At 38.5% G+C, this 24,864-nt stretch overlaps 1 protein-coding gene across 5 annotated transcripts in view; it reads left to right on the top strand.

Annotated features, from left to right (window-relative positions):
• The window catches only part of LOC122407102 (trace amine-associated receptor 9), a 62,125-nt gene that overhangs the window by 33,166 nt on the left and 4,095 nt on the right, over nt 1–24,864 (top strand). For all 5 annotated transcript variants that reach the window (XM_043413090.1, XM_043413092.1, XM_043413091.1 and 2 more), the window contains 5 exons: nt 1,373–1,489; nt 11,318–11,472; nt 11,711–11,858; nt 23,774–24,028; nt 24,146–24,245. In XM_043413090.1, coding sequence (XP_043269025.1) covers nt 1,373–1,489; nt 11,318–11,472; nt 11,711–11,858; nt 23,774–24,028; nt 24,146–24,245 — 775 coding nt within the window. The remainder of the gene's footprint in view (nt 1–1,372; nt 1,490–11,317; nt 11,473–11,710; nt 11,859–23,773; nt 24,029–24,145; nt 24,246–24,864) is intronic.

The following is a 24,864-nucleotide window of genomic DNA, read 5'->3' as shown; positions in this document are numbered from 1 at the left end:
CTCTCCTTGCATCAGGGTCCGTCGTATATAGCGAAATGCCCGATTCGCCTCTTCTCGATCTTTCTTTCGTCTTATTTTTCTCTTCTTTTTCTCACTCTATTCCTCCTTTCCATACCAACCTCGGAGACAAGCACGTATAGCCATGAAGAGCGAGGGGGCTCGGAAACTCATTCTGACGTGAGTTTTTCGAGATATGCTTTTCTAAACAGGCTTGCCACGTTATAGTTCGGAAGATGCTTAGCTTCTAACTGTAAACTAGAAAATACTTTGGGAAATAGTGCCAAGGGAAGAAAAAGTCGCAAGAAAAATTCAGAAATAAACTTTATCGAGGATTCAAGACGCCATTTTCCTCCAATCGATTTTGAATACTCACAAGTTTCAATTCATCATTGATTAGAAAAAGTCGGAGGTACGACCGCGCTCCTCATTTCCCTATTTAATGAATGATTGAGTGTCGTGAATCATGCACCTCCACTATTTACATATTAAGGTATTTACTATTCATAAAATATGTGCAAACCCATGGCGCAGTTCGGAAGCAATGCCGACGAGCTGTTACGGATCCCGAGTTAGCGGCGATATTAAATATGAATACGCTCGACCAAGCAATGGAGATTAAAAATTCCGCATGAACTCCGGTGTTTCATGAAACTGCAGGCCGAAGGTTTCTCAGTCCTGAAATGTGTTGGATATTTCTATACATATATGTATACTTGTATACAGAGGAATTTTCAGATGAGTAAGAAAAAGAATGACGGAAAAAATTCACGGTTGGATCGACGTTTTGACACGGCATTTCCGCAGAGGGATGAATCTGTATCGCTCGATGAATCATTGAAGATCAACCTCGAGTTTTTAACATGCACATGTGAATAATTTACATACGCTAACGAAAACATTCGTATAAATATCGATGTGGAGCTACTCAACAAACAGTGAGAGCATCAGGGAATAATTTATCTCATGATCCAATATTTTCTTCCTGTGAATATCGTATTTTTGTTCACATGCGTAGAAAAATAAAAACGGAACGAGTCTGTAGTTCTGTAACTCCACAATGGAATGTGGGGAACGTGTGTCTGATTCGTATTTTATGACAACAAAAGTTGAGCAAGTCGCATTGCTTATTTCGTTAGATGTTAATGATTGTGGTGACAGTAAAATGGGATGCAAAGTTCATTGATTGCGAATTTAAGGCTTGTTTTTTCAAACGTCTTTTTTAAAAATTTCATCATTTTGGTAATTAATTTTCGAATCGTTCGTTCAAGACGCGAAGGAAAAAATTAGTATATTTCCTATATCGGTTATTGGAAAAGGGGAGCTCAGAAAGTTGAATAAGATCGAAATGACTTTTCTCATTATTATCTTTCAGGCATTACTGAGGGGAGCTCTGACTCAGCAAAGCGCAGTAATCCTCGTATGCATGGCGATCGATCGTTACGTTTGCATGCTGCATCCCCACCGATATCATCGACATTCTTCCAAAAAGGTAAGTCTACAGTTGTCGACACCGATTTTCAACGATCTGAAAAAAAAAACAAAAAAAAAACAAACAAAACATGTAAATTTCCTTTTCTTGGCTGCTAGTTAAAAAAAATGTGAAATATTGCAATGATATTGAAAAAATGGGAAAAGAAAAATAGAATTTTACTAATTTCAACCAAGTTATTTTTCCATTTTGATTTCCAATTTTTCATAGCTGCATAATGTGAATGATGTGACAGATTCACAATAACTGGAAACCCTACTTCTTCAGGTGGTGCTTTCGTCTCTGTTTGGGTGTCAAAATAATTCATCAATTTCCTCTGTATTCGATATACAGCGGAAATTGCATATTTTTTCGTGAGTTTTTCCATGAAAAGACGTAGAAAAATTCTGACTATCCACAAAAACTCCAGGACTTCCGTAAAACTTGTTTCGTCGTCTCTGACAGGAGGACGTATGAGAAAACGGGTCCAAAGTAATACGAATTTCGATCATTGTATTTCGATGCACTGACGAAAATTTTAGGTAATTCTCGGAAGCCCGTGAAAAACGGCACCATTGGCCCAAGCTTGGTGCAGTACCGCGCCAACTATACGCGATGGTTGGACGACCGTTGGCAATATAACTCGGCCAACCGTAGCACCACGGTTGGAGTGATAGCTACGGTCCTACGGTAGGCTAGCGCTTGGGACCAGTATCGGCCCAGCGTTAGTTTGGACAACGGCCCAACGCTGGGCCGGTGTTTGCCCAATGCTAGCCCCACATTCACCCAGCGTCATTCCCCAGCGAATGCCTGTTATCGATTATTTAATTAAATAATATTTATTTTCAATCATGCTTATTTTATCACCCTATACAATTATCCGTCATTGTGGAAATTTTAATTAGTTAAAAAAAAACAGTTCTTTATATTTTCTTTAGAGTTGAAATTTTTCAGAGGGGATTTGAACTGCCTACCTACAACTTTCCTACCTAATGCCTACCTAGTTTGTCCGAGACGCTAACCACTACACTATCGACTACTTTCTATTTTTGTATCAACATTCTCAAAATAAAATATTGGGCCCATTCTGGTATTGTATCATATGTGTACATATTGAAATCACTTTTTTAATTCTCAACCGATTTAGACCAAATTTGGTACACAACTGTAAAATACCCGGAAACAAATTTTCATGTAATTCGATAACTTATTAGCTCGTACGAGTTTTGATAAGAAAATTGAAAAAAGTTTATCCTTCAGCTGATTAATTAATAAAGTCGAAAAAATTAAATGACTAATCTGTATATTATTAAAAGATACACGGCCCGTCTTGAATCTTTCTACCTACACTTTACCTCAATACTTAGCGTCAAGACGCTGCCGCATCTCTAGATTATTATTGTTATTATTATTGATATTATTGTCGTTATTATTATTGTTATACAAGAAATCTTAATTCATTTGCAATATCAAAAAAATGAAGATAACACAACATGTGTCCACTAAATATTATATATACTGAAAAAAAAAATTGCTTTAAAGAGTCGATTATTATTTGGTGAGTGCGAGCAACAAAATATTCTTGGATTAATAACAACAAATTGATTGATGAACAACTAATGGATGACCAGAAGTTGATCATCAATTGCTGCCGTTGCAAGACAGTGCTGGCTGAGCCTAGGCTGATGAGCGGATACCGATTGTATATCTAACAATATAGCAGGTACAGATTTTAAAAAATAAGGCGAGCAGTATTAACCCGAGGTATGGGACAATGATGGCCTCCAACGGTTGGCTGCCAGTCATGAACCGACACCGGCCCAAGCGTGGGCGATTGTCGGGTCCCAATGCTCAAATTCTTCATTGGCTATAAGCGTGGGCAAATATGCTGGCCCATGCTCGGGCCCAACGTCGAGTCCCAACGGTTGGCTGCCAGTTATAAACCGACACCGGCCGAGGGTTGGCTGGTTGTCGGGTCCCAATGCCCAAGTTTAGCATTGACTAAACGTGGGCAAACATGCTGGCCCGTACTCGGGCCCAACGCTGAGTCCCAACGGTCGTTTACCCAGTATCGAGCCAAGCATCGGCCATATGGTAAGCATCGGCAATTTTTTCACGGGAGAGAGAGAAACTCGGTTTTTCCGATATCTTGAAACTTTATATCAGACATTTTTCCCGGACATTTCTCCTGAGGCGTGATAACCACCACGGTGAGACTTCGACCTCAAAGTATAATATGCTTTTAATCGTTCGGTGGTTTCTTTCGAACGAGGGTCTCTTGCTCAAGAGAATTTCCCTAAGGAAGCAACCGCAACGATTTGAGAATACATCTGGGCTAATATAAGCTATCGAGAATGAATGAATTTATAGCCAAAGTTACGACGTTCGAATACGTGAGAAATGTTGTTGAGATATGGCTATGTAGTAAAACGACGAAAACGGTACTACGTAGGATACTACAGAATCGCTTGAATGTCGATAGTAATATTGAAATATAGTGCAGTTCATTGTATTTCAAAATGAATACTCGTATACATTGACGTAGAGAGCAGCTATTGTCGTTGAATCAATTTTTGATACGACTGTCCAGTTCTGGTTTACATTCGATGTCCAAGTGCTTCACAACTATGAGCTTTTATGATGGAACGTATCGGTTTCCAGATATTGGGAATCGTCGAAAGTGCTGGAAATAAAAATAATAAAAATCGTTAAAAAACCATTTCGACTAAAAGTTCTCGACTGAAAAAAATGCACAATAAAATATCGAATTTTTTACACTTTTATCTGACTTTTGTTTGTTTTTCTAACCTTTATTTATTTCTTCACTCGATTGACTCTGCTCGAAATATTCCCGAAAACATCCCCTTCGAGCTGCATAAAACGAGAAATATTTTTTCATCGTCCACCGTTTGCGAGCATATGGAGAGGTCTCGAAAATTTCAAGCTGTCAAAATATCTGTTCCGTGAATTCATTCGGACGAGTTATTATTACGGTTTTCGTGATGGTTTGCACGTGCCGGTTTCATGCTTGCAGGGGTGTGAGGGTGTGTGCTGTTGACGCTAAAATATGTTCTCCACCCTCCTGCCTCCCGGACTCTTTCTTCCGATCTCGACCTTCTCCCCTTGTCGCTTCCTCTAAAAGCTGTTAATTTCCAAATCCAATGGGATATCACGCCTCGGAACGGTATTTTGGAACTCGTAAATTTCGGGTATTACCGCGCGTTATGCGTACAAGTTCCGGGAAGTCAACGAATTAGAAACTGAGGTGGATTGCGTGTAGCAGAACTCCCACCGGCGAAAAGTGGTCAGCCACGGAGCGATGAACTTTCACCCTCCAACAGGAAATGCAAAAAAAAAAGGAGACGTTGAAAATCAAGTACGGAAGCAAAGTTCGAATGAAAAGGAAGCACGAGAAGAGCAACTCGGTGCGTTGAAGAATAAAAAAGGAGCAAATGCTTTTCATCTTTCTTGAGAAAAATACAGTGCATTAACCGGTGATGAATGGTTCAAAAGTCTCATCTTAGTTAAGGAGGATGGCTACCGACGATACAATGTTGCCATGCTAAACCATGTTAAATACATTAAAAATTTCAAAATTATAAGAATTTAATAAAATTTGGTGAACATATTCTTTAGGGCCAAATTTGACAATACAAATTTTTTAAGATTTTTCTTCTGTACAGTTATCGAGTAATTGATCACTAAAGTTCAAGTGTATAAGCATAACGTTTCCTACATTCCGGGCATAAGAAATCTGCTTTAATGCGTAATTACTCGATAACTAAGCAGAAGAAAGTTTTCAAAAAAATGGTGTCTTCGCACTTGATGTTGAAGAACATTATCACCAAATTTGATCAATTTCTTATCATTTTGACGAGTGTAGCCACCCTCCTTAAGATGAAAAATACCGTAGACTGGGATGATTTCTACAATAGTTGAATTTTAAGAGTATATTTTTTTGAGCAAAAGAGTTCAGTCCCTTTTTTGAATCACAAGTAACGTATGATCTTCCTTAAGGAAGTTGAAGCGATATATATAGGACATCATACGAAAAATACATTAGATTTTATTATTTCAAATTAATGAATTGAAAATTTACGTGAATCTTCTTGAATAGCACTTAATTATGTGTGAAAAATTTGGAGAGGTTTCACCGCCTGGTAATCGAGATATTCAATGTTGAAAATGACAAGGTTAATCATGGGTTTTCAAAAAATTGCAAACTTCAACAATAAATATCTCAATTTCACAACGGTGAATCATCGGCATATCCCGCCAGAAGTTTAATACTGTCTTAAGCTTTCTGTTTAAAAAATTTTAATGTGCAAAGTTGGAGAATAGTTTTAACATAAGATACGCTTCAACCTCCTTAAGCAGCGGCGTTCATTTCGTTTTGTCAAACGCTTGAAAAAAAGCGGAGGAAGCTGAACATGCGATACGGAAGATGGTTTCGTTTTCGACAATTTTTATTCTTTTATTTTTCTAGTACTTTTGTGTGCATTGAAGATCAGGAGGTCGCACGCAAGTCGTATATTTTACAATGAAGATAACGATGAGGATGACGATGACTGCGCAGTCTGGCGACACAAATTGAAACAATCGTGCATAGGTCGATGATTTACCCTGGTTTTTTTATCGAAAGAACTCGAAGCTGTCATAGACATGGCAAATGAGTATTGTATGAGAGAACGTTTTTATTCACGCTCAAAACAATAGATTCGTCTCGTACGTGCAGCGCGTATTTTTCTCATTTTCCCTTTTCCTGCTCGCATCTAAAATGCACGAGTGCGAATGTGAATCGTTCAAAAGCGCCGGATCGTACAGCTTCCGCTAAAAGTTATGTGCCAAGTTTTTAAAATAGTGAACCAACGAATATCAACGACAAAGGAATCTTCTTTTATTTTTTCTCTCTTGATAAACCGCTCTTGAAATATCGATTTATCAGTGATAATCGATACGATAAGTTCATCAGGTGACGCGAAAAATGGAAAGCGCGCGCTCTTTATGCCACAGCCGAGCAGCATCGTCGTTCATCCATTTCATGCCATCATTACTGATCGTTGGCTTTCTCTACTTTCTTAATATCTCCTTATGGGTAGCTTGTGCCATTCTCACCGTGCCAGTGACTCATTGTCTTCAGAATTCAATGGACTAATTGATCTCAACAATTTATATGAGGATTTTGATTGATTCAGATTTGGAGAGGATGTGCACTAAGAAATAAAAAAATGGTTGATGCAATAATAATTGATGTTGTTGGAAGAGTTTTCTTCATTTAACTGCAATGTTTTCGGAGAGAATGAATCTGCAGTTTGATCTAAAACTCTTTTGTTCGTTTAAGGTATAACTGGATGGATAGACTCGTCCAAAAATTATATCTTGATCGGAATTTTCGTACTTCGTGATGCAATAAAAATCTGAAAAAATTCAACAACGATTATCAATAATAATATTGCCCAAAAGTTAATAACAAATTGTTTAAACAATTAATTATTCAATAATTTTGCGGTGACCTATTGTTTTTTTTTACGAATCGAATGTGCGCATTTTTCTGAATGCTCATGATTTTTTTCAGAATTTTCATGGATTTTTGAAATTCCCGTTTTTAAATTTTTTAAGTGGCTCTATTTGTACATTTTTGATCCAGTAACCTTGAGACTTTTCAAAACTGATGGTAAATATGTCTTGTAAAACATATCCAAAATTCAAATTTTTAAAAATTTTTTTCAAAATTTTTTCAAGAAATTTCAAAAATCCACGAAAATTCTGAAAAAATTCATGAGCATTCGGAAAAATACACACATTTGATTCGTAAAAAAAAAACAATAGGTCACCGCAAAATTATTGAATAATTAATTGTTTAAACAATTTGTTATTAACTTTTGGGCAATATGGGCAATAAAAATTCAACAACATTTGGAAAGCTATGAACAACAATTATCAATTATTATTGATAATATTTATTATTGATAATTGTTGTTCATAGCTTTCCAAATGTTGTTGAATTTTTTCAGATTTTTATTGCATCACGAAGTACGGAAATTCCAATCAGATATAATTTTTGGTCGAGCCTATCCATCCAGTTATACCTTAATCATACTCAGCCTTGTGATGATCGTATAGTTCATTGACACCCCGGAAATGCCACATTTCGTTATTCCAATGACTTTTTTAGTCTGGTTTCCTATTCAGCTTTTTTCCAATATGCAAAATCATTATTATCATTTGCCTGACCTACCCTGACGCGTTTTTAGGAGACCCAACTATCAATTCAACGATATTTTTTCCTGCTTTAAGGTTGTTCACTAGTAAAACCCGAAAAATCTAACGAATCAATTTTTAAAAAAGTAGTTTTACCGTATAGTTTTGCAGATATTGCAAGTTAAAGTTTCTATGGTTTCTCCATGTGAACACATGGTAATCGTCAAACACAAAATGTGTATTGAAATAACTGGAGAACGGTTCTTACGATTTTGATTTTAAAAAACACAGTGTTAGAGTATCTTCTGAAGAAAAAATAATACAAAAAAACATGATCTACCGTCTAGTTTTTGAAAATAAAATTATTATTATAAAAATCTTATGAGAATTTGAGTGGAAGAATATCAAGCTTCGCGACGTGGCAACGCTGACGCGTGAAACAAGCTATGATTATTATTGTACTTTGGAACGCTGCGCTTGTCTCAGACAGCTGCCTGTGTACAGTGTTGCCACAATTCACGCGCTTCTGAGCGTTCATTTGTATGCTCCTATATGTGCATACGGCATGAAAATGTATTCAGCAGGGGCGCACACAACAGAGAAAATATAAAAATTCCAAAATCACGAGGAATTATGAAATTTTTGTAAAATATCGTAACCATATATTTGTTTTAGTGATTATTAACGATAATTTCAATGATTTTTAAAACATATTTATTTATACCTATTTATACCTATTAAAACGAATAATGTTGACACGCAGGAAGGTGAGCTGCATCCTATTTTTCAAACGGCACTTAGCTATCGAACTACCTTAATGATTTTCATGTTACTGGGTAACCCATGTTACTGGGAATTTTTGGCACTCCGGTCAAAGGGAACTAGAAATTTCGACCGATTCACTGGAAAATTCAGAACTACCGTAGGCCCTGGGTTCGATGCCCGAACGTGTGTGCGACTGAATAAGCGACCAGCGAAGTAAATATTGGTTGCTCATTCTGACGGTCGGTCTATTCGTGTTTTTCATCCTTTTTTAGAAAGTCGTATAAATTGAGCTGCTCGCGATGTCTCCGTACCGAAGTAAAACGTGAGGTAAATAATTTTACGATTTATTCGTAATCCCGAGGTTGTTGCCTGTCATGAGAGCAGCGAAGAAAATAATAACCATCCCTATCGAAACCTCTGTGCTCAGGTATTTTCTTTTTTTTTTGCATCACACACATATCTCATCCCATGCACATGCAACCAGACGTGATTCGATATCGGGGAAAAACCGCCGACGGAAATACGAATCTCGGATTCTTCTTCGTGACTGTCGTTATGCGGTGATGTAAATTGAAATATACGAGGGACGATCCCGTTTTCCCAAAGCTCATCCCAGACCCTCGCTCCTGCGTATATCCATCAAGATTCCACACATTCTAGAAAATTCGTGTTTCCTTTTATTTCGTTTCTCTGTGTATTTTGGAACCACTTGTTCTTCGAAAGAATTTTGCAGCTGCAAATATCGCATAGTACATTTTTGATGTATGGAATGAAACACAGGAATCCGAAACACACACAGCGCAGAGTGGAGCCAAACAGGAATCTTCAGAAATATACCCAAAATGGAATGAATCTTAACGTGTAATCAAAGTGGACAAAATGCGTGTTTAAATACCGGATGATTTTTAAAAATGTTTTTCTAACGACTTTTTTAAAGAATATTGTAGTGGAGAATCGAAGATTCCCATGAGCCGAAGATGGCTCATTTATTCACAGTTAATTTATTCTTCATTTTTGTTCGAATTCCATAAAAAAGTCAAAAGAAATTTATGATTATTCATTGAGCCGCAAACACTGGTAAGGATTCAAGCCATTTGAGGTTAATAGGAAAAGGAGACCACGCGTTGGCGATATTGCATGCAAGTTCACTGCATGCAAGTTCAAAGCTTTTCGTTAAATCTAACAATGTCCATTACAAGCACTTTTAATCCTGTAAATACTAATTGGAGGACTGAGATTTACAATGGTCGAGGTACTTCAAGCCGTTGTACCTCGTTATGCACGATGCAAAATCCAAACGCCTCCGGGCATATTCAACGAAATTGTCATTAGATTTTTTCGAAAAAAGTAAACCGTGCAGAGGAGCAAATGTGTTAATAGTTCTATGGTTTGAATGAACATTGTGAAGATAAACCACGAAAATACGTGCGGGCGTTGTTTGTGATTAAATCCAGTTATTCACAGAAATTTGGCCAACGGTTTGATTTCTTCCATATTCTCTCAAATCCATAAAACGAGATATAGGCATTATTCTCATACATACGTGTATATCAGCAGGTGCAGTAGAGGATGAGACCACAGATATAAATAGACCTCAAAGAGCATTACCTAACCCCTACTGCAAATCGAAAAATTCAGCTGAGCTTTAAACTATCGATTTACGAGTGAATAACGACGTTCAGCTGTAAGAGACAAAAATAGAGAATAAAAAGCACCCTGTTCTCCGCTGCTAGACCGTATTCCAATAAGAAACGATAGAAAAGATTTGACAGAGGATTAAAATGCCAAAAGCGGGGTATAGAGCTCTTACGTAAAAAGGGGCTGCATGATTGGTGCTTTTCTATGGATTTTATAACTAGGACGAGGGTGGAATACGAATTAATTGCGGGGCGACTATTCGGGAGGACGGGTTGATGATCGAAGACCGGTAAAACGTGGACCGAAAAATAGTGGATTCGAATGTCCACGGAAATTGGTGCAGTCGCGGATAATTGAAAAATTTGAATTTTTATTCTGTGGCATCGAACATGAAAGACTGAATCGAAGTTGTAACTTTTAATAGAACACGAATGCAAAGGAGCTCACGATGGATCGGCATCCCATGGATAATTTCGCGGTTAGTCGTTGCTTTCATTTTAGTGGAAAGTGAAAGTGTCATGAGCATTTCTATGCGCGCAAAATCGGCGGTAATCTACGATTACTGTAGAACATTTTTTGGGCAGAGGGAACGAGCGCGATAAAACAATGAATACAGTCATTGAATCCCTGAGGGAACGAAACTGGTGCATTGTCCTATGGATCATTATTTATGAACTAGAGGGCTGTTTTTCATAACCAACACCGAAAGGCCTTCACTAAAGCTTCGCCTCGCTTTTTCTTTCTCTCGTAGCCACGAACTCATACGCATCTGTATATATGTACAGGCTTCCGTTGTAGGCGTTTCTAATGGCGAGTTTATCGAGGTAATACGAACTGTATTGCTACTCGAGGGAATTGGGCCGCTATCGCAGCATCGATCATTTTCTCGTTTCCGACAGGCTGCGTGGACCCCTGCTTCTCTGGTTTACCTCCATTTCCATTTGTTACGTTTTCTGGTACATGGAAATAATGAAAAGTTGACATAAATTTGTTTTGTTCTGCTCAAACCAGAATTGGACTTGAAAAAATTTGATGATCGATGTCAACCCACTGAGTTGAGCCCTTTTGAATGCTTTTTTTAGTGCCAGATATTTTAATGAATATTTGGAACACTTTGATACTGAGTTTTGTTAAAAATTGAATTAGATTATTATTGTAATGGCAATGAACGAAATACTGTGTACGTACAAATCATTCAAGATGACTGATGATTGATGTCGTCGCGTTTTTTCCTTCAAATTACAGTACTATATGCGGCAGGGCTGCATGGCAGTCATCTCTACGACGTGGATAGCGAGCGTAGCAATATTCGGCAGTCTAGTACTGCCCAGTGGCGGTTACTACTTCAATGGCTCGGGTCTGCTCGCCTGTGATCCATTTTTTGCCAAGGCCTCCTTTAGGTAGGTACGCAATTCTTTCTCTCGATTTTAATAGCTGACAAAATCAGTATGAAGAGTAACGACTACAAAGAAAATCTTGAAAAAGACAAAATTTCAATTAAAAATTATACGCCGCAAGCATAAATTGTAGGAACGAATTGATTGTAATTATAATTCATCAATTTCATTGAAAATCACTATAGAAATAGATGATCATAATAATTCGTATTTTAAGCACCGTTTTCCTGTTTTTTTTTAGGATCCTTGCATGCTGCTGTTTTTACTTTCCTACAACAATGGTTCTGATGTACTGTTACGGATCAGCTTTCCATGTGAATAAATTGCGACTAAAGAGAGTCGTGTGCGTCAACACACCGGAAGTCGTCAGCGGGGGGAACATCGAGAGAGTGAGTAACTCAGTATTGTTTTTATTTCTTGTTAAGAGATTTAATTAATTTAAGGAGATTTAATTTAAACATTTTTTTGGAGATTTAATTAAAAAAATTTTTTTTCAATAAAATTTTTTCCTTTAAATCAAATTTTATTTTGATTTTTTGTTAATATTGTAATTTTGAAATTTCGAAATCATGTTTCCATTTTAGAGATAATTTTGGAAAGAAGTTACTTATATTTTCATCATTAATCGTGTTAAGTTTCGAGGAACACGAAAGAAAATTGATTTCCCGAGTCACACGTGCAATTTAATTTTCGCAAATTATTCAATTCGATTTCGAAATTCGTTCGAGTACCGCAGCCCTACCAGTTCTGTAATCGTTCACCTCCAAGCAACTTCTATTTCAATATTATGCGCACTTCGTCCCCGAGATATTGTACCGTTCTGTGTACACTGGAAAGTAGACTATCGGCAAGGGCGTACTTTCTGTATCGACCAACTCATGCTCAACGGAGTTTTCTCTGCGGCTTTAAAGTAGCTTCGCAGCCCTCTTTTCCACCCTTAATCCCTGGCACCTTTCTCTCTCGCTGCTTTTGCTAATTAACGTTGACGGCTATGCTGGGGGAGGCAATTAACTTACCGCGATTCAACGTTAATGCCTGCTGCGATCTCGACGCAGAAGAGCAAAATAACAGCTGAAAATATGATAGAAATATAAAGCCTCTTTTTTTCGCGAATCAGGGAGAAATCTCAGTGTTGCTGAGCTGTGAAACATTATATGCGCGTGCAAACACAGAAGTATTCTTATCATACACGGAAATTAGTTGCGAACAATATTTCTTACGTTTTTACTACACGTATTCAGCCACATACTATCGTCAATTAGGAATTTCAGGGTAAATGTTGAACTTTGTAATGTTCGTAATAATTATTTCGTTTTATCAAATGTTTACTACTCAGTGATTCCCACTAATTTCATAATATTCAGCCATCTGTAAGTCATTACATTCGTCCCGAAACTTTTGCGGATGGTTGAATCGTTTTTATAGCTATTTTAAATTAGAAACATTAAAAGTTATAAAATCGGTGCAAATCGGTTTTCAGGATTCAATTATTTTCACCCAAAAAAGCACAAAATTTGTGAATTTACCAAAATTTTGAATTTTAAAACGAAGAGAATGGATTAACGAGTATAATAAAAAATAGACCGATATATTTTTTGCACGCGAGCAACATGTGAATGAGGCTTTAGAACAGTTACCACTCGGAATCAATAATGCTTCCAAAGTTTTATATAATTCGTATTGAAATGATTCTATTTTCCTCAAAGTTCGGGAAAACCCGAAGCGTTATTGTGATTCCCCATAGTCGAAGACTCGAATGTTGCAGAAACGAGGAAAACATCTATCACTGACGCGTATGAAGGTGTCTCGATCGGGACAACTTTCGGCCAAGTTTTGCCTCTTGGGCGATGTTGTATTACGTAACTAGCCGTGTATATTCATTTGCTGCTTTATCGCGTCCATGATACGGGACACGTCGCTCAATGTATCATGCCATTCATATCCCCGCAGGTTAACTTCGCTGCAACTCTCGTCCCACGAAAGTTTTCATCGCTAGATATCGTTGTCACTGAAGGTTTCGATCATGGAGCATGAAACTTGGCGTCTCTTGCCTAAATAGGCGAGCATTCGCGCGAACACGGAACGCCGACAATCGCATTTCTTTCATCGATCATTTGAGAGCGAACTATCTAAAGTTTTTCGAAGTCAAATTCTAATCGTTAAACCCTGGAGTCGGTTTTTCATGAAGGAAAATCGCCTTCCTTGATCCACGTTGTAGATAGTCTCTCGACACGTCTTAACCCCGTCAATGATGATCGAAATAATCATCGTCGAAAGCATTTTCGAACGAACAATAGCAGCCATGCCGTCTACACAATTATCTAAATTGTTGGCAAACCAAATGCAACCGCTCATAGCGATCCTGCTACTGCAAGTTCATGGGAGAGTTGCGAGAAACTTTTCCGATAGTGCAGAAGCTCCGTTCGCTAGATTTGGCAAACTCGACTTTGCTCTCTACTCCGTGTGTATGTGCATATTATTGATGGCACCGAACGCTTTCCATTTCAGTGTATTAGATAGTGAATTTATATACGGATACATACTTTTACGTACGTCATGAACGCAAGCGTATATGCATATAAATACATTTGAGTTGGTGCACATAAATACATTGGTAAAGTGGTAGCAATACAGGGAGAATCCGGACATGAGGATGTCACAAGGGTTTCGAGGTGGCGTTCCAGTTTTCACCGCAAACAGTATATTTTTCTCTCCGGCATGCTTCGCTTACCACGACGAGCGTGAAAATCACATTTATCTCGTCTGCATTAGACAATGTATATACGCTTTGGAATTGGTACGAGCGTACGAAGCTGCTGTACCTATGAAATTCGTGATACACACGAATTTATATATGCACCGATCAAAAATCCAGCTGCTCCAGTCTCGTTTTCTTGACCCGGTTTCCTTGAACGTATACAGCCACGATTCGATGCGTTTTCTACACTCTATTTTAATATTTGAGAAATAAAAATTTTTTTCGGTCCAAAGACTCTGAAATTCAATTAATAAGTTCTTTGACTCGAACGAATTCGCTGCGTTCCGCTGGTGTAACGAACTTGTACACTTCAATTTTCTACCTGAAGATAAATCAACCGACATTCTTCTGGACATTTCGTTTCGTAAGTGTTTTCGTTTTCTCTCTTTCCTCGTGGCGTTTTGCATCACTCTTTCGGATGACCGAGATCGTTACTTGCGTTCTGTGTATGCTCCAGAATCGATTTCTCATTTCGGTTTCCCGGTTATCGCAGCAAATTCTTGAAGTTTTTCGAATTTTTCGCATTCCTAACGTTTTTTCATGTTATTCAGTTGCTAGCGATTGCAGGGTGCAAAAGTTCTAGGTAGGGGAAACTGGGTACGGTTGCGCCACGTTACGGTTGTGACAGTTGTCATATAAGCGAAAGCATAGGGTATTGTGGGGTGTGCATGGGGACAAAAGAGCTGCTTGCACGTCCGAATTTGTCTCAACTGTCAGTCGCTGCGCGCCGTAAGAGGCTCACATTGATTTTCGATAGCGAAAAGTGAGTATTTTTGTTCAATTTCTTTTGACAATTACTGACACAAATATACGGATATTGAAATGAGAGTTTTTTCCTCGAAATAAGCCAAACATTAGTAGTTAAGGAGGGTGGATCACGAAATCAAAATAATCAGAATTTGATAAAATTTGGTGATAACATTCTTTGGCATCAAATATACAAATACTATTTTTTTCAAATTTTTTTACCACATGGTTATTGAATAATTGAACGTTAAATCGAAGTTCTTATGCACGAGATGTATGACTGTATATGTGTAAACTCTATGCTTGTACACGTGAACTTGAGTGTTCGATTACTCGAGAGCTATGTGGTAGAAAAATTAAAAAAAAATTATATTTTTTTATATCCTTTTAAAGAATACATTTATCAAATTATATTAAATTCTTATCATTTTGAAATTTTTAATGTATTTAACATGGTTTAGCATGGCAACATTGTATCGTCGCGATCCACCCTCCTTAAGAGGATGGATCAGTCGGTATATCGTAACCGTGAGTGCGAAGGAGATAGCTGTAAATTTTGAAATCAAAATTCTTTGACACAGTTTGACCGATTAAAAGAAGGCTCTGTCAGTCGATTTTTGCCATCGTTCTGCGTAGGCTGACAGAGCCTTTTTTTAATCGGTCAAACCGTGTCAGAGAATTTCAATTTCAAAAATTCCAAGTGAGGTTAGTCGACTGATCCATACTCTTAAATAGCAGTGCTTGCTTAATTGATTGATTGTTTTTTTATTGACATGGCATTTGTTCGTTTGCAAAAAAGTGCATTGGATACGGTTGCGACGTAAGCTGTCGATCGACCCAGATCGCTGATTTTGTAGCATATGTTTGAAGGTCAATTTTTCGCATTTAACAACGCTACAAAAAGGGATGAAAAGTAGAATCCATGATATTTTTGGGCGTACTGAAACAGAATTAAATCCCCGAATTGAGAATTTCTCGTTAAAACGTTCCCATATTTTATTTCTCTTGTTGCAAAATTCGTATTGGTTTGTAAAAAAGTTTTATTGCGTTATGTTGTATTACATTACATATTGCTTGCAAATAAAGTCATTTCGAACCATATTCGAGTATTTTTTTTAACGTGTCAGTACCACCGTGACAATTTTTCTTTCTTTTCTAACTCGCTCATATGAGCTAACCATTGTATTTAGGAAAATAATTGTAATTTGTATAAATATACCAATGTACACGTTACATTAAACAATGTTTTTCAGCTTATCAGCATATTGACAGAACTATGGACGTTCAAACGAAAATCGTCACAACCGTACCCAGTCTCCTCTACCGGAATTATGTGGATACAATGAATAATCTTTAAGGAGTTTCGGTACAGGCGATACAATGTTGCCATGCTAATCCATGCTAAAAAAATTAAAAAATTCAAAAAGTTCAGAATTTTATAAAATTTGGCGAACATATTCTTTAGTGCCAAATTTGACGACACAATTTTTTTAAGATTTTTCTTCTACACAGTTATCAAGTAATTGATCACTAAAGTTGACGTGTATAAGCATAGCGTTTCCATATATATAGGCATACATTCCGGGCATAAGAAATCTGCTTTAATGCGTAATTACTCGATAACTAAGTAGAAGAAAATTTTGAAAAAATTTGAGTTTTCGCACTTGATGTTGAAGAACATTATCACCAAATTTGATCAATTTCTTAATATTTTGACTTCTGTACCGAAACTCCTTAAACACGATCGAAAGGATAGTAGATGCAAAAAGTAGTGCGATTCGTCCAGGCAAATACACAGAGACAAGCATATAATCGGGATGACAAGATCGTCTAATTTTGAAAACGATCATTGCTCTCCGCAGGAAAGTGATCTGAAGTTATTAATACGGTTTTTTATCATTTTGAAAGGGGTGGAAAACTTCCAGGACTCCTTGAATATGATTTTATTTCACAAACCCATCAGATTAATAGAAGCACTCGCATGGTCGTTGCTGCGTGTCTATGGATTGCTCTTGCTCGTTTCTTTTCCGGATCCATTATTAATTCAACTTGTTTCGATGTTCGCGCGCGCTTCACTTTGCTACTGCTACGTTCGCTTATTGCAACCACTTTTTTTCTACGGGAAAAAAGAAAATAATAATAATGGCCACAATAACGTGCGTATGGCACACAGGAAAATACACGCGGTATAACGTGCCTCGCAGCATTCGAGTGAATCGTGCTGCGCAAAGAAAGAATTGTGTGCTCGGTTTGGTAAAACCATCAGCGGAATTCGTCAGTGGAGTACTGTTAGCGTCGTTTTCGCCATATTTTGATTCAAGAGCTTTTTCATTTGACAGGCTTTAATAACGTTTGCCTCTAAAAATTAAAGCAACTTCTGAAATTTCTATTCTTCTTGTTCCCCATTCGCCTCGGTCTCTGTCCTATCGACTTTGGCAACAATAAAAAAAGCCTCGATTGGCTTGCGGTCCCGTTCACTTTGTTTGTCCTTTATGGAGCTTTTTCCACTCTCCATTCTCGTTCGTTCTCTCGTTCCACCTCGGGCTACCGTTTTCCATAGTCACAATTGACTACGAATCCTCGACGAATTACATGAACGTTTCACGTGACTCATTGCAATTTTACGATCAAAAGAGGCTGTGAAAAATGTTTACGGGAAAACTATTCGACGAATGAATCTGAACTTTTCTCTTTCGCGATGGATTTCAGGCGAGAGTTTTCCGAAATATTTGAAAGATCCATCGATAGCGAAGATAGAACATTTTCTATGGAAGCTAAGCGAGCAGAGTTTCCTCTTTCCTTTGATTGGTTCCTTCTCAAAAAAGACATTTCGATATATCAAAATGTGAAGCCTCCATTCGTTGCCATGTTTTATTCCCTGCTATGGTCGAATTGTTGCCGAATATCTTTTTTTTTACAAATGAGTTTGATAGCTGCGAAAAGAAATGTGAAGGAAAGAGCGGAAAAATGGTAGAAAAACACGAACGTGACGTTCGTTTCCATATTTCCACGTACGTCTGTCGGTATACAGATAAACAAATGTACGTAATTGAGACGATCGTTAACGAGCAACGAATTCTCGGCGAATCACCGTGAGAACGTTTTTCCAATTCAAGAGAAGAAAAACGAGCTATCGAATGGTAGACAGAGAAGCGGTGTAAAAAGTCGTTTGGGTTGAACTCCGTAAATTATGCCTCGTAAAGTCATGGCTTCGTCGCTGCCATGCCGAACAATTTACAACGAACCCAATGACACATTTCGTCAATATCGACGATTTAACTTTGAAAACTCCAATTGAGTTAGACTCATTGATCGATCTTTGTCGCTCGGTAACCGAACTTTTGCGTTATTCACACTTTTATTCGACTGTTCACTATTTTTACGTTAGGACACCTGGAATAAATAAAACTGGAGAAAAATAACGGCTGCTCTTCATGGGAATAATAATCGTGGTGAATGAATAGTTGAGTGCGCGTTCTCAGGGTGCATTAAACATTCGATCGCTCATCCTCTTCAATCAATCTTCGTATCGTTAGTTTCCGTAGTTTCCTTGCTCGATGATAATAATGGACGGAACCTCGAGGAGGAAAACGCCGCTTGATTTATCAGGCCGAAGCTCTCATCGCGTGAGATTCGAGGGGTGTAAGGGGTCGTGACGTTTTTGCTATGGTAAATACCGAGCGATGTGGTTTTACGTCAAATAGCCAAGAAGCGATGGGAGAAATAAGGGGAGAAATGGATATTCGAGTCTCCGAACGTCTTGCGATTTCTCTCTCTCTCTCTCTCTCTCTTTCTCTCTCTGCCATGTCAACTGACGATACCGATGATATGGCGCGCGCCTCATCGCCGATGTCCTCGTGTAAAACTCGACGTTCACCGGAAGTGGAAGGAGTTCCTTGTCTGCGCCCTCGGTAGCAAAGCGAATACATGGCAAGGGAGGCAGGAAGTAAGAGAGCAAGAGGAGAAGGAAGAGCAGGGAGAAAAGTAAAGCGGGTGGGTTAAATGGCAGGGCGGTAATTACCCGAACGTTCCGGGGAGACCAAGCGGTTAGGCATCAGGTCCGGTGAAGACGATGTAACTTCGATTCCGTCCTTTCCATCCTCGTTCTTTGCGCTCTCCTTATTGCCGCCCATCATCCACGTCGCGATGTGAACTTCCGTGACTTCGGAGATCGAAGATTCGATTTATGACTCTCCTCGGTGTCCTCGTTACTTTTCTTTTTCCATTGCCACCGCGAAATCGCGTTACCAACGACGTGCGGAATGGGCCTTTGCTCTGGATTATTTTCGCATTGATTCCTCGGCAAGTTCTCCAGCGAAATGCCGCACTCTGATCACTCGATTCTTCGTACATTTTTATTCCTCCCTTTTATAACTCAGTCGCCAATAGTTTGCGTCTACTTTTTACACTGCCACGTCGAGTTTATATTATTTTTTTTATTATTTCACTGAGACACGAGATCACGGTATTATCCGCGTGTATATTAAAAAGCGTGCGAATAAGCCCCGGATTTGTGAGGAAAGAAGTGAGCCCATGGATGAATGATGTCCGGGAGGAGTATCGGTGTAATGGAGCGAATTTTAGAACGGTGGAAAATGAACGCGCGCGAACAACAAAAGTTCCTGTTATTTACGTGTACAACGGGCAAGGTCCTATGTACACGTGGAATGAAAGAAAAGTGTGAAATGCGAGGTCCAAGTAGATAAGTACATATTAAATGTGTAATACACGAAGCATAAAAGGGAACGGAAGAGACGAAGGGCTCTGAATGTAGCTGGATATAAAACGAGGAATCAGGAGAAAAGTTGAGCTACGACGAGGCCTCTTTATCCTGGATTATCCTCACGGTGCCAATGTCTATCTTTATTTCTCTCTCTCTCTCTCTCTCTCATTCTCTTATTTTCCTCGCATTAGGCTTCATCCCTTTCTCGTTTCTCTAGGCTCATCCGGCACTGCGCATCCATCGTTCTCCTAATACCCTTAGCCCTTTTCAGTAGCCTGCAAAAGTGCACAGCCGGGCGACTAGGAGAAGAGGATTCCGTGAAAAGCATGTACTTGCGGTAGTTCGGTGGGGTAGAAAAAATGTGGACAAAAAAGGAGAAATGCTTCGGAATACGGGAAAGGATTTGCTCGCGGAAAGCACACTCTGTCAACAGCGAGTTCGAAAAGTTATAGGAGGTACATTATTCAAGGGGCTTGAAAATGGAATCCTTCGGCGTAGTGAATCGAAGAAAATGGGAGACACAGACCGACCACTAATTTATACGAAATTGGGTTCGTCGTTGATGAGTCGAACTCGTGATTCATCGCGTGTACAAAAACTTGGAGCAATGCTATTCAAATCACTTTCTTTATTTCCCATGTGATCTTTCCTTTCGATGAATTTCCATTCGATATAAGTTGTCTTTTCCGTCCTCGTGAGATTCACATTCCATGAATTTATGTCCGCGTTCGTCGGCCCGGTTTGCATCCTCGAAATCTTATGCTCACATCCATCCTGAATCACCCGAATCTTTTATAGACTGATGCATCGTCGCTACGACGAATTAAGGTAGTTCGTGCGCGAAACGAGAACTTAGGACAGTCTTGAAATTTACTCAGAGTTTAAACAGGTAGTCGACTGACACGCGTATCAAATTTTAAAGGGATCGTCCTATTGGTTATTGAGATAAATGTGTTTAAATATAAAAAAAAAAATACACGGGGATATAGCTTAAAAAATTGTTTATTTTTCCATATAACGAATGAACGCTTCTAAGTTTATGAAAAAGTACACAATAACAATGAAATATATAATGAAGGTTTGGGAAAAAATTTGAGACGATTATCTTATTAGTAATAAAGAAACGTTAAGGAAGTTGAGGCTGTACAGTCATTTTTTTTACCCAAAAGTGATGACCTGTACCTTTCAAAAGTTAGGCCAGTTTACAGTTTGGCAATGTTGCATACACTTTAAAGAAAAGTTGGGGAAAAAAAGACGAAAAACTGGTGAAAGCTCAGTCGAAAACACGAACGGTGACGATCCTAGCCTCAAAAAACTGCACGAAAAACAGATTATTATTAATATAATCTCAGCAAATCTCCTAATAAATCTGAAAAAAATTGACATTATTCGGCAAGCCTTGCTCATGTTGCCCAAAAAATTTCATATTTTTAGCATCATTTTTAACAGAGATATCACTGAATGTGTCTTGACTTCCATAAGATTACATGTTATTTGGCCCAAATTGTTATTGATTTTTCTCAGCAACGACGCTCCTAAACTGTCTGAAAATTTAACTGATTTTTTTTTACACTTCACTTTATAAGATGCAATCGGTTTAAAAGCGGTGACATCATTTTCATTCTAATGCCTCAACTTCTTTAAAGATTGAACGAAATTGGTAATGAGCACTCGTATAACCTCACATTTGCTTATTTCGGGATTTCGTTTCTTCTTGGCTTGGCCCATTCCTGTCATAGTCTTCTGTCTTTTTATTAATACTTTTTTCTCGATCCATTTCCCTTTGTGTTTACCCTTATCGCTCTTGAATGCGATTGGTTACATAAAAAACTATAGTATTCTCGTCAGGGATGAATGAAATTTTGGGTTCAGTCACAGTGATGGATCTCCGATTGGTTAATGGCTTGTAATTTCATTCGCCAAAAGATAAGTTGAACAAATTTATTTACAATTTTGAATTGAAAACTCTGACATTAATTCAAAGTGTTTATATCCTTAATTAGGAAGTAAAAATCGATCCAATTCAGACACCCATAAAATACGATCCTTCGGACATGATCTACAGTATCTGTGCCATTTTCGAGGACAAAACAAACGATATTGGTTCGATTTTCCTTGCTACTGAATAATTTTCTTCCAAATTTTGAAATTCTCAATCTTTTCGCTTTGCCGTTCTCTTCTCTTATTTCTCGTTTGTTTCGCTTTTCCTCTTTTTCACTTCGCGAACCAGGGCCGTCGAGTAACATTATTGAGCCACGTGGATTCTTCATGCATACATGAATATTTGCATAGTTTTGTTCTGTACACACAGCCTCTCGAAGTATTTTATTATATACGTGTATATATAAATTTGTGTATACGAAATCTAGTGCACAGCTCAAACAGTCGAACATCCATACATGCACGCAAGTTTGAGTGCTATATATAGACCGAATGGGGTAAAAGTTCGCGTTATAGATCACTGGGATCTTGACGTTTCGACGTACGACCTCCTGCAACGATTGTACTTTTATATTTCATATGCCCTGCGGCCAGATCTTCCTTCGCATTCGGATTTTATCCACTCGCTCAAAGTTTGCTCCAATCTTCTCCTCGCACCGGAAGCATCGTAAGTCGATATTTCATGTATTCCGTTTGAAAACAAAAGAAGATGGAAAAGCTTTTTCATACGCTCGTGTGAATTACAGATTTCATTGAATGTTTTAATACAAATTACCTCGCTTAACTCGAAAGTTTCTGAGATTCCGGATTGAAGAAGCTCCGATCGTTCTTTCCGAATAAATAACGTATGGAATGCTTTTTTTCGCTTTTTTTATGGAAAATATAAATTCTGGAATGGTCGAAGTTTCTGAGCTATTGAACTTTGAGAAGAGCAGAGTAAAAATGAAAGAGGGGGAACATGAAAATTGTTGACTCCGTTCAACACCCTCGAAAACGTTCAATTTTGTAGCTCGAGCGATAGTAAATTGACAGCTTAAAAGATGAAGATCGAAACTACGGTATTTAGCGCGCATGCGTCGGTAAGTTTTCACTAAAACTAGGATTTTAGCTATTTGCATCATTCGGTTCTATTTGGTATGAAAGCTCACCGATAAATTGTGTTTTTCTCGACAACGAAAATATTCCCTCTGGTAGAGCTAGTGAAAACGGAGAAAGTAGCGAAAAGCGAGTTGACGTTAATTATGGAATGGCAAATTAGGGCCAGGATGATCCCGAGGGTGATGAGCGTGTGGAAAAATGGAGACGGAGAGTGCCGTGGGATTATAAAGAAAAGCTACGATTCTCATTTCATGTCACGGTAAAACATTTCCACTATGTGAATGTGGGCATTATCCGAACAAATGGTTTTACTAACTTGAAGCAGACAGAGAGAAGGGTGGGCGGCCGAGGGAAAGAGAGAAAGGGGATGGCGAGGCAGGCGAGAAGGGATGAGAAGGAAGAGCAGAGAACCGGAAGACTCGGCAGCCATCACGAACTTTCGTAATCCTTCATCCAGGCTAGAAAGTCACGCGAAAATGGGAAAAAGGATTCTCAAGAGTTGACGTTGCGTGTACAATATTTCAATAAAAAAAAGTCTTCTTTTGTTACACACCAAAGTTTCCATTTGCAAGAAAACCTACAAGAAAGGAGGCGTGTGTCGTATACCCACAGATTGTTCAACTTGAGGTCCTCGCTACCTTTATTATATCTCACGAAGAAGCTTTGTTTACGTCGTGAATGCGATTTGTCGCATCGTTTTCAGATTCCTTAATCGCGGAGCCCATAATTTGTTATAAAAATGTGAAAATTTCATCAAAACTGTTGAGAAGTGAAATTGGGAAATTAAAAAAAAATTTAGTAACCGATCTGCTACATGAAAAAAAAAGATTCTTTCCCAAATGATAATTAGGTAAAACAGCATATGTATCAAGTGCGATACAAATCGTCGCGCATTCATTTAGAAGTTAAGGGAAATCGCTGAGACAAGTAGAATTAATGTTTCATCTCCCCCTCCACCTCTTTTTCCTCTTGCGCTCGAAAATGACCTTTCCTACCCTCTCGTATCTCGTCCGGGATCCCCGTGATGGGTTTTGCAGCTCGTGGCACACGAGAGACGACTGTCGACCTCGGCTTCCCGAACAATGGCGGCGATGAGCCTCGGTTTCATCGTCATGGTCACGCCGTGGACCATCCAGGAAGTTGTGGCAGCCTGTACCGGAAGCAAACCACCGCCGTTTCTCGACTTCCTCGTAACGTGGCTCGCTCTGTCAAACAGCTTTTGGAATCCTTTTCTTTACTGGCTGCTCAACAATCACTTTCGTCGTATATCTCGAGAGATTTTCTACACTAAGGTATGACGATGTCGAATCCGTTATCGGCGATCAAGAGAAGAAATAAGAAAAAATATCGGGGATAGAGATCGAGATTCTCCAGCCTTTGACCTGTTACGATTTGTTTTTTTTTTCAAGATTCTATGCAGACGGAAACCACTTGGCGAAAAACATCATTGTTGTGCCACGAGCACAGGGGGTTTAGACGTTTGTAGTATCGGAGGACTAGATTTATCAGGTAAAACTTCTTTTTCGATAATCGTAAGGAAATTTAACAGAAAATTCAATTCGTAAACGACCAGCGACATTTTCAACCTCGATCATCCAGCCAGTGATTGGAAATCATTTTTCTATGGACGGATCAAAAAAGCTTTGAGGACGTAACTCGTGCGTGCGCAGGATTTTTCGGGGTTTTTCGCCATTTTCTTTGTCACAAAGAAGAAAAACATAGACTTTTGTAATTTGGAAGATTATTCACTGATATTTCAATTTTGTGGCAGAATTTTCGAACTCCGATATGTTTCGGGTAGATTCGGTCTTACATCAGTTCACACGAACCCATGTGTTTCTTCATGGTCTCCGGTATTCCGAGGTATTGGTTTATCCGAAATCAAAACATCAAAGAGCCTTTGAATCTATAAAGCGGTGACCATCGCCCGAACCAAAACCATACGAAAATAGTAGAAATTGAAGATTTTCACGCTTTCAACCGTCCCTTCGGTAACCAAAACTTTCACCGTTCGTTTCACCATTCAAAACGGTTACTGACCGGACGGTTGAACACAAAGTTGGGAACTCACTCAGAATAAAAAATGTGTGTTTCAAAGCGTGAAAATTCTTCAATTTTTGATATTTTA

This window comes from Venturia canescens, chromosome 2 (genome assembly GCF_019457755.1).
Source record: "Venturia canescens isolate UGA chromosome 2, ASM1945775v1, whole genome shotgun sequence".
Taxonomy (NCBI): domain Eukaryota; kingdom Metazoa; phylum Arthropoda; class Insecta; order Hymenoptera; family Ichneumonidae; genus Venturia; species Venturia canescens.
This window is presented reverse-complemented; position numbering and strand designations above follow the sequence as displayed.